Source organism: Manis javanica, chromosome 4 (assembly GCF_040802235.1).
Source record: "Manis javanica isolate MJ-LG chromosome 4, MJ_LKY, whole genome shotgun sequence".
NCBI lineage: Eukaryota > Metazoa > Chordata > Mammalia > Pholidota > Manidae > Manis > Manis javanica.
In genome coordinates this window covers 98,204,178-98,214,889 of record NC_133159.1, presented here as the reverse complement: position 1 = coordinate 98,214,889, position 10,712 = coordinate 98,204,178, and the positions used below count along the sequence as shown (strand labels likewise).

The window sequence follows — 10,712 nt, the reverse complement described above, 5'->3', positions numbered from 1 at the left end:
AAAATGTCCACAACATAAAAGAAAACTTAACCAGAAAGTTAAACAGATGATTATCAGCAGAGGGAACTGCCAAAAAAGCTATTAAGCCAATACTTTCCATGGCGATAGTCTCCACTATCCTGTTAAAAGACATGGCATTGTTTTATCTTTATTGTTCAGAGAAGGTGATAGTGCGAGTGTAGGTTGGAGGTCTAGGGAGTGGTGTTTGTAGGCAGGTGATTTGTTGATTTACCGATTAGCTACATACACATCTGTGTTAAATGCTTCCACTTGGAAGAACTCATAACCTGGAGACTCAGATGGTATAAAAAGCAAATCCAGGCTCTGCTAGGCCAGTACCAGCGTCAACCATGGCAAAGCTTATTCTCCTCACAGGTGAGTTTGTAATCAGAAATAGGGCTTTATTCTTACCTGATTTCTTTTTCTTTCTGGATCTGATAGCCATGAAGCAGTCTTCACGTTATACCTCTATGGTTTTCCATTCTTCTTTCACCATTTCAAATTTCCAAGAGAATCCTGACAAATGCCAATCAGTCTACCTATTATTTTCTTATTCTCAATGAACTCTGGTAACATTTCTACCTTTATTAATTCCATGGGCATGGTCCTAAGAGAAAGACTTTTCTTCCAATGTTTGTCTTACTCTTTCACCTTTTGTTGGATTTCTTTTTCTTCATTCATCTTCCTGAACCACATCACTGTAATTGGTATTAATTTTTTTCTACATACTTGTGTCCTTGGTGTAGCTTTTTCAGGGATGAAAATCTGTAGGAACTAAGATAGAGTCATATAAGTTATCTCTGTTCTCCCGTTTTCAGGATTACTTCTTTTTTATTCCCTACTGTCCTACAAAGTTGCTGATACATCATAAAAATGACAGAAATTCTACCATTTAAAGGAATTAATTCAGTAAATTGTTTACAACCAAGTTATACCTGTAGTTTATCAGTTGCTCTAGAGTTGGGATTTACAAACTTTTTAATCGTTTCAGAACATTTTCCAAATGAAACCTCTAGCTCAATTCGTAAAATAGTCAGATAAGAAGTACTCTAGTCGAAGTGAAGGAGAGGCATCTGGGTTTCCTGAACAGTTCTTAGTTCTTCTCTGCTGCTCTAAGGGCTCCTAAAAGATGGTTCAAAAGTAAAAATCCGAGGTTCCAGGAGAGACTAGATTCACTGCTTTAGAGGATGACTTCTCCGCGGAAGGCTGTACTCATCCCAGTTCAGGAAGGTGAAGCATGGATGGATTTGTAGTCACTGAGTAAATTTAGGGTAATTTCAGTAAGTAGATCTTCCATAGATGGTAGACTTTGAACTCTGCATTCAATGATATTTATTGACATGGAAGGTGAAAGAGGAGAGAGTCATGGCCATTTTTCAGTAAGATGGGAAAATGGTGCCTTCACTGAAAAGCCTACTCTTTGGCATAACCCCTAAAAGTCACTTAGAATGTAATAACCTATAACAAATAGAATGGCATCCAAGGCCTCAGAATTAGATTCTATAGGATATAGACAATTGATTCAGAGTACATGTTTTTTTTCTTTCTTTCTAGGTCTGGCCTTTCTGCTGAATGCTCAGCTAGGTAAGTTCTGGACTCTGTTTTATCTTTGACATAATCTCTTCCTACCATAAACCTCAAATCTCTATAAATGACTCATAAAGTAATTGTCTGCTTAATGTATTGTATGTGATTTTTAAATATTCCACTATTGCTCTTTTTAAACGTATATCAAGAGGTAACCATACTAAGGAAAGAGAGTTACTGTCACCCTCACAGACAGACAGGTTTGACATTGGGAAAATCTATGGTTTTGGACTGCCTGTCACTGCTATGCCCCTCAGCAGGACCACCTGCTATGATTGGTAATTGACCACCTATTATAAATGGGTGCTCATTGGGATTCATAGGACTCTGGGACATCTCTGCTTAAATAGCTCCTAGGCTCATCCAAGATCCCAAAATGAATCTTATCAAAGTTAAAAATAACCAACCCCCAACTTGACTAATTGCCAAGTAAGAATCTTTGAACGCATCTGCAGAAGAGTTCACACTAACCATTCCCACACTACAATCAGGCATCTGAGACAAAGGAAGAGTAAGAGAGGCCAGGCCAAAACTCACAGCACATTTCAGTGGCACCTAAATCCAGCCCTTGTTCTCACTTCTTACTACATTCAGGTTCCTCCTTCCAGCTGACATGCTACTTCACCAATTGGGCCCAGTACAGGCCAGGCCTGGGACGCTTCATGCCTAGTAACATTGACCCCTGCCTCTGTACTCACCTGATCTATGCCTTTGCTGGGATGCAGAACAATGAGATCACCACCATCGAATGGAATGATGTGACCCTCTACCAAGATTTCAATGGCCTGAAAAACAAGTAAGAGAAGGGGGAAATATCCAATTTGGTTTTGCCTAGGTCAGAAATCCCCAAACATTAATGTACAAACGAATCATCTGGGATCTTAAAATGCAGTTCAGGTTTAATGAGTCTTAAGTGGGGACCAAGACTCTGATTCTTAACAAGCTCCCAGATGATCCTGATGCTTCTGGTCAAGGAGCTATATAACAAGGATGTAGATAACATAGTGCATTGTCTACTATAGCAGGTGTTTAAAAAGAATTCGTTTATTCTTCCTCTGTTGATATCTTTTTTTATGACCCAGGAAATTGCAAGCCAAGTTACCTACTTGTATCTGAGACCAGGAGGCAGGAGAATTGAAGATTAGATATCACTGAGTCCAAGACATCAGAAGAGTTTGCTGTCTTTTAATTGAGTTCTGTTTTATGTAAAAATGAAGCAAAAAAAACAAAATCCCTGGTATCTTTAACTTCTGGTTTGCTCAGTTTAGTTATAACATGAAGAACTAAGACTACAGGCTGTGTCTACCATTGCTGGTGGCACTGTATTGAATGTAGGTACTAGAATTTAAGTTCGGACACCTAAGAAGTAAACCCTTTAGAGCAGTATTTCTTAGAGTGTGATCCATTCACTATTTCTCAAAATCACATAGGGCACTTGATAAAAATACCAATTCCTACCCCAGTCCAACTAAGCCAGAATCTCTGAGAAAGGTCTATGAACCTGGAATTTTAATGTCACCCTTACACTTCATTTTCATATGAACTGGTGTTTAAGAACCAGTATTCCAAAAAATGTGTGTAATTCTAAGCCAATTGATTTATATTCATTATCATAGAAGCTGAGAAAGTAATTGTCCTTAAGCAACATTTACCATTTCATCTGACAGAATAGAATATAAGCTAATTATACTTTCAAGTCATATATACATAAATATTGCCAATACACTCCTATTTTTACAAAACCCAGTCCCATAATTCAGATTTCCCTAAAGAACTCTGAATGCACTATGATGGTAACAGCACATACAATTTGTATAGTCTTCAGTAGTGAAGGAAAACTGTATTATGGAATATCTTATAAAGGCCACATCAAAGTACATGACCAGGCCTGATACCCAAGCAAGGTTATTTTAAATAGAGCGACTCATAAATTTTGAAGCTTCTCTTCTATCCTTTGCTTTACAGGAACAGCCAGCTGAAAACTCTCCTGGCCATTGGAGGATGGAACTTTGGAACTGCCCCGTAAGTCTCTGTGGGAGAGCCTCGTGTTTATTTGCAAACAAGTTAGCCCAATGTGACCTATGTCTCTTTAGACTTCACTATCTAAGACAATATTTTTAAAGAGTATATTTATATATTGTTTTTATTATATTATTATTTTATATAGTTTATATTATTTTTACTAATTATTAAACAATAATAATTAGGGGTTTGCCTTAAACAAACATGCTACTTAAATAACTTAAGATACCAGAAATTCAGTATTAAGGAGAACACAATTTGTTTTATATATTTACATTTAGATAGATAGTCTTAAACTATTTCAAAAGCACAGTCTCTTTAAAGAGTGGTATAGCCCTTCTCTTTACTTTCTGGGGGAAGGAAAAAGAAATTCATGCAAACAAAGTCTTCTTTGAGGGCATATGAACTTGGGGGACTATTTGGAGACAGAACACAGTGCCCTGAGGTATCCAGGTGTTCAAAGCAATGAGTGCATCTTGGGAGAAGGATTGGAGTTGGGTGGATAACCAAATAAAGGTAAGTTGAGATACCCTGGCTGGGCCAAAGAGTGATCACAAAGTAAGGACAGGAGAAACCTGGGAGCATACTTCTATCTGGGCTGTGGGTCCAAGTGAAAAGCACTGAGGCAGAAATATAGGAGTCTGATTTTTCTACAAGGTGTTGGGCCCACCAAGGCCTCACCCTGCCTTCTTTGGTGTCCTTCAGCTTCACTGCCATGGTTTCCACTTCTGAGAACCGCCAGACTTTCATTGCCTCAGTCATCAAATTCCTACGTCAGTATGGGTTTGATGGGCTGGACTTCGACTGGGAATACCCCGGCTCTCGCGGGAGCCCTCCTCAGGACAAGCACCTCTTCACTCTCCTGGTGCAGGTGAGGAGGGCAGTAGCCATCATCAGTCCAAGAAAATTCAAAGCCTGTTCTTCCCAAGGAGAATCTGGTGGTTCCAGAATAAAACTAAATTGTCGTTTAGAATTATGGAATCTTCTCATTACAAAAATTCTTAGATATCATGCCTTCATTCAGCAGAATGTAATAACAACAACCACAGATGTGTGCTATGTGCCAGGCATTATCCTACATGCTGTTTTAAAAATCATAACCCATTTCATCTGCATATCTACTCTATAACACAGGTACTATAAATATCACAATCTTTATTTTACAGATGAGGAACTGAGGTACAGAGGGTTTAAGTAACTTGCCTAATACCACACAACTAGTAGGCATCATAACTACTCAGGAAGCCTGGCTACAGAGCCCCGTGCCTCTAATGGCTACACTGGACTGCCCATTCTTACAGAGCACTTTACTCTTGTCCGAGTGTTAGGTATCAGACTAAAGATAAGAGTAAGAAACAACCTTTGGCTTTAAGGAACACACAATCTTAAGTGAAAGACTAAAAAATAACTAACAATTACAATATGTTTTGATAAATGCCATGATAGAGAGCTGCAGAGTGCAACGGCAGCACAGAGAGATGGTGCCTACTTCTGCTCTGGGGCAGGATCAGGAAGAGCTTCCTAGAGTAAGTGATACTTGAGTTCAGTCTTGAAAGAACTGGTATTAGCCAGTTGACGATAGGAACTGCACAATGAACATATGTAGATATATGTGATCAAGTAGATGAGAGATGGATTGTGAGACTGCACAGGTAGCAAGAATCAGATTGGGTGGGACTTGAATAAATGTTAAGGAATTTGAACTTTACTCTCAAGGCCACAGGGGAGCTTTGAAGGGTTTTTAAGTAGTGGAAAGATATGACAAAACTTGTGTCCGGATGGGTGAAGGATTAATTAGAATGGGAGGTGTTAGGTACAGAGTTAGGCTATTGCAGTAAATCAAGCAAGAGATGCTGAGGGCCTGAAGAAAGGCTCTAACAGTGAGGACATAAAGAGGAAATATACAAGGGGTGCTAGGAGGGTGGAATCAGTCAGACTTGGAAACCAAATGGAAATAGAAAAGCAAGAGCACTTCCAGTTTCCTGACTTTGAGGACTGGTTTAACTGTGGTCCTATTAACTAAGTTGGTAAATAGAGGAAGAAGAATAGATTTAGAGCAAGAAGAAAGACTCAATAATTTGTCTTTGAACATAATTAGTGAAAGGAATCTGTAGGACATGCTACAGGAATGCCCAGCAGACTCTGGATGAATACCAATTCGGAGTTCAAGACACAGAACTTCATATAATGAACTGAAATCATCAGCAAGGGTAGATGATTAAGAGATCACCAAGGAAAAGTGAACTGAGTGAGAAAAGCTAAGGATGGTTTTTAGATTTACCTTCTCCCAAGACAGAGATTCTTTTCCATATTATTCCATACACCAAATCTTCAGCCAGCCTCCAAAGACTTGCAATATTAAGTAACTCACTAGTTGAAGAGTTAATCTACTTATTTGTTGAACAACTCTAGTGATCAGAAAGAACATCTTTATTCTGGGCCAAAACACACCTCCAGTCATAATTTTTAACTTCCAGTTATTGGTTGTAGCTCTGCCCACTGAAGTAACAAAGAATAAAACTGCACGTTTTGTAAAATATTAGTTCAATATTTGAAGACAGCTATAATATCCTGCCTATAACTTCTCTTCTTCCATTTAAATACCTAGTTCCTTTAACCAGTATCCTCATGACAGTTTTCAGACCCTTCACTGGAACATTCTGTGGTGTACCCCAATAATCCAATTATAAAAACTGAACCCAGTACACAAATGAGATTAGAATCACACAAATTAAAGGTGGGTTAACCTCTAACACTGAATGGAAACTTATCACCTAGCTGTCACCACCTTCCTTAGTGGCCAATTCAACATTTCATTTGCAAGGATGTCAGTCCTATTAAATAGTTTAATTATTGGATGAAGAAAAGCAAATTTCTATACTGCTAAAAGCTGGATTACTGCAGCAACTCTAACTTCAGAGTGTAGTGATACCAGTGGAATTCTGGTCATCTGAGACCTGGATTCTGGTTATGACCTGTCTACTAACTTGCTGTGGGACTTCGGTGAAACTGTGTAATTTCCATGCATATTAGACAGCTATAAAATTGAGTAATATCATCAATCCTATCTACTTTATGGGAATATTGAGAGACTAAAGTAAGAAAAAATATGGAAAAGCACTTTGAAAAAGAAAAGCATTATACAAGAATATATTTAGTATTATTTAAGGAGGTGAAATTAGATTCATAGATGCTCTACTATACTTGATTATTCTATAGGAAATGCGCGAAGCTTTTGAGCAGGAGGCCCAGCAGAGCAACAAGCCAAGGCTGATGGTCACCGCTGCAGTAGCTGCTGGTATCTCCAACATCCAGGCTGGCTATGAGATCCCCCAGCTAGCCCAGTGAGTGACTCACCTTAGCCTCGAACTCCTATAGGTATCACATTTGCAGGGTAAACTTTTCCTTACTCTGTCTTGCTGTTCAGGAACTTGTTTAGGAGGTTTTGAAAGTAGTAGTTTGCCTGAATAGGTATGAAAAACGACCAACAGGAAAGTTTTTAAATGCTTTACCCCACCTCAGGTACCTGGACTATATCCATGTCATGACCTATGACCTCCATGGCTCCTGGGAAGGCTACACTGGAGAGAACAGCCCCCTCTACAAATACCCAACTGACACTGGCAGCAATGCCTACCTCAATGTGGTGAGTCCCTGCACAGATGCAGATACAGCCCAGAGATTATGTAAATCACATGGAACAAAACAAACATAAATTCTGCAAATGTCTAACTTGGATAACTGAAAGTGGCTGATCCTCTTAAGTGGCTGATCATATTTTCTTAACTATAATTTCACCAAAATGTTTTGAAAGAATACTGACTAATCCATTTGTCCTTACCATCATACAACTTTACCTGTTAGAACAGTGAACTAATACAACAAAGCATTGGGCCATCCACTGGGTGGGGCCTCCAGCCTAACCTGTTACCATTGCAGGACTATGTCATGAACTACTGGAAAGACAATGGTGCCCCCGCTGAGAAGCTCATCGTTGGATTCCCTACCTATGGACACACTTTCATTCTGAGCAATCCCTCCAACACTGGCCTTTTTGCCCCCACTTCTGGCGCTGGTCCTGCTGGGCCCTACACCAGGCAGGCTGGATTCTGGGCCTACTATGAGGTACATAGGTTGGTCTGTACAATATAAATTTTGTGAATTTCATGCCCTGTGCGGAAGAGTAACCATAGGGCTAGAATCTGCAGAAAGCTTGAATGTTGATTCTGTCACTACTTACCTACTCTTAACAAAGATAGATATTATTCCAAATACTTCAAGTGTTTAAATAACCTATTCACTTACCTACTCCAGTATGAAGAGCACTTAGGATGTGCAATGTCCCTTTAAGCAATAGACTACAAACTTAAACTTCTTTAATTAGTACATAAGGGAATCGAATAACTGTATATCTCATATTAATGTGGGCTCCTATAATCAAACAGTAAGAATAGGGATAGGATACCAGTATTTCAAAAGCAACATGATCTTATTTACTACACATGAAAAACCATGATTAAAAACAGGAAAACCCCAACTGGCCGCATGAAATGAAAAAATCAGAGAAAAAACTGTATGTGTTTTCTTCCATACAAGTCATATTTTAAAATTTTGAATCTCTTTGCTTTTTGAAGATCTGTACCTTCCTGAAAAATGGAGCCACTCAGCAATGGGACGCCCCTCAGGATGTACCCTACGCCTATCAGAGCAATGAATGGGTTGGTTATGACAATGTGAAGAGCTTCGAGATGAAGGTAAGGAGTGCCCCTCCAATGTACTGCAGGCCCAGCCCTCGGTTCCAGGAAATAAAATGACTCCTGCTGGTGGTGTCTTTTATCCCTAACCAGGCTCAGTGGCTTAAGCAGAACAATTTCGGAGGTGCTATGGTCTGGGCCATTGACCTGGATGACTTCACTGGCACTTTCTGCAACCAGGGCAAGTTCCCCCTGATCACCACCCTGAAGGATGCCCTCGGTCTGCAGAGTTCAAGTAAGTGACAGCAGGAGAATGCCCAGGGCATATAAATGCTCAGTCTCCAACTGGAAAGACATCTCTAACACCTGTCCACCCCCACTGCCCAGGGAGTCTCCTCCCATTACACCTCATTGCTCTTGTCCAGCTGAGAGACAGATAAATATTCTTCCCCTAGGAATTTATGTTCTTATGGGAAACCAGGTCTAATTGGGTGCATTTCCCAGGTCTGCTAAGTCGTAAAGGTGTGGAAAAGCCTCAAAAAGGTAGGCTGACCACCAGAATAAGTATTTACTTCTTTACAAACCCCATATTAAATGTCTTTCTCAGCAAATCTAGGGAGATTTAACAAGAAACTCTCAGCAGTGCTCATATATTTCTAATCTGTAATTCAGGGGAAGTACCAACTCCTTAGATTTTTTTGCAGATTTTCTCCTAAGAGTTTATTTGCTCACCACTTACACCCAGATCTCAGAAAGGTATATACTGGATGCTCAGTAAATGTTTTTAATGATTTTTACACCATACCCAGAGAACTTTCTTAATTCAATACCATTCTGGTTTGAAATTAAAGCTTTGCTAATTCCTGAGTATGGAGTTACATGGTGATTTCCTCAGTTGTAAGGATTCAGAGCTAAGTACACCCCACCGCCAGACCTTCCCCCACCCCCAAGTCCAGTTTCCCTCTAGGTAAAGCTGGAGCTAGAAGCCTCTACCAGGTCCACTAGTCTGCTCTTTATGCCGTTTTAGGCTGCAGCGCTCCATCTCAACCCATTGTGCCAACAGCTCCTTCCAGCAGTGGAAGTGGAAGTGGGAGTGGAAGCGGGAGTGGGAGCGGAAGCGGGAGCGGGAGTGGAAGCTCTGGAGGCAGTGGCTTCTGTGCTGGCAGAGCAAACGGCCTCTATCCTGTAGCAAATAACAGAAATGCCTTCTGGCACTGCGTGAATGGAATCACATATCAGCAGAACTGCCAGTCTGGGCTTGTCTTTGACACCAGCTGTACTTGCTGCAACTGGGCATAAACTTGACCTATGTCTCCATTCCCTAGGTTTCTGAACAGTCTCCTTTGCATTGCATGTCTTGCTCCTACCTAGAGTTCTGAAATAAAACCCATTAGTCAAAACATGCGTGTCCTTGGTTTTAAGTGGTTTGGGTGGAAACATTTTTATATGTGAAAATGTATGCTGTACATGGGGTGGAAAAGAGTATGAGGAAGTGGGGGAGCCCACTACCCCATTTTGAGATTTGGGCAAAGTGCATTTCAGGCAGAGGTGCAGCAAGCACATAGTCCTTGAGGCAGAAATGAATATGGCACGTTAAAAGAAAGAAAATCAGTGGTGCTGTGAGGTAGTGGGCACAGGGAAGAAAAAAGTGGGCAGGGGTCAGACCATGAAAGGTCTTGAAACATGGTTAGAAGTTTAGATTTTATTGTACGTGAGCTGTGGAGCCACTGGAAGGTTATAACAGGCATGGAGGGGTGGTGACATGATCTAAATTCAATATTGATAAATGGAGCTGGAATGGGCTTATAGAACATGGGAAAATATCAGTCATGATGATTGTAGCTGATGTAATGGCTTCTGAGCACTTAACATGACATGCCTTGGAGATCAAAGACAGATATGGGAGGTTGGTCTCCTCAGTGAGCAAGTGAAGGCAAGAGTCAGTAAAACTAGGTATTGTTTTTAATGTAATTACATTTTCTAGTCAAAGAATGATAAAGTCTGGAGTAAAATAGAGCATAGAAACTGGGGGGAGTCGCTTTGGAAGGAGTTTCCTGCTTAGGTCACTACTAAGGCAAATAACACTGAGAAGGGAACATGAGGATGTGAGGCACTGGACTTGGTGAAGGATATGGAAGAAGCTGCTGACTTTGAGGAAAAGCATCTTTGAACAACACATGGCTGGTGGCTAGATCAAAGTGGTTTCCCAGACTAAGGCCTTTTTCAAAGCCACTATTTTCCCACAAAGATTGATTCTGTCACCATTTCCAGAATCAGCAATTACTGCAGCCTAAGAAAATAGTGCCTCCCACCCCCATTTTCCTGCCACATTTCTGTAGCATCTTACTATGCTGATGGACAGAGACTGTAATGGGGTATGTGGGGGGTACTTAGTGATGGGGGGAGTCC

The 10,712-nt window shown here is 40.4% G+C and overlaps 1 protein-coding gene across 1 annotated transcript; it reads left to right on the top strand.

Moving 5' to 3' along the window:
• Positions 1-251: 251 nt before the first annotated feature.
• Positions 252-9,703, top strand: CHIA (chitinase acidic). The gene is made up of 11 exons (XM_017651285.3): positions 252-375; positions 1,555-1,584; positions 2,182-2,383; positions 3,553-3,609; positions 4,315-4,480; positions 6,829-6,953; positions 7,132-7,255; positions 7,549-7,734; positions 8,244-8,363; positions 8,457-8,598; positions 9,331-9,703. Exons 1-11 carry the CDS (start codon positions 351-353, stop codon positions 9,600-9,602), a joined length of 1,449 nt encoding a protein of 482 aa, XP_017506774.1. The 5' UTR covers positions 252-350; the 3' UTR covers positions 9,603-9,703.
• The last annotated feature ends 1,009 nt before the right edge of the window (positions 9,704-10,712 follow it).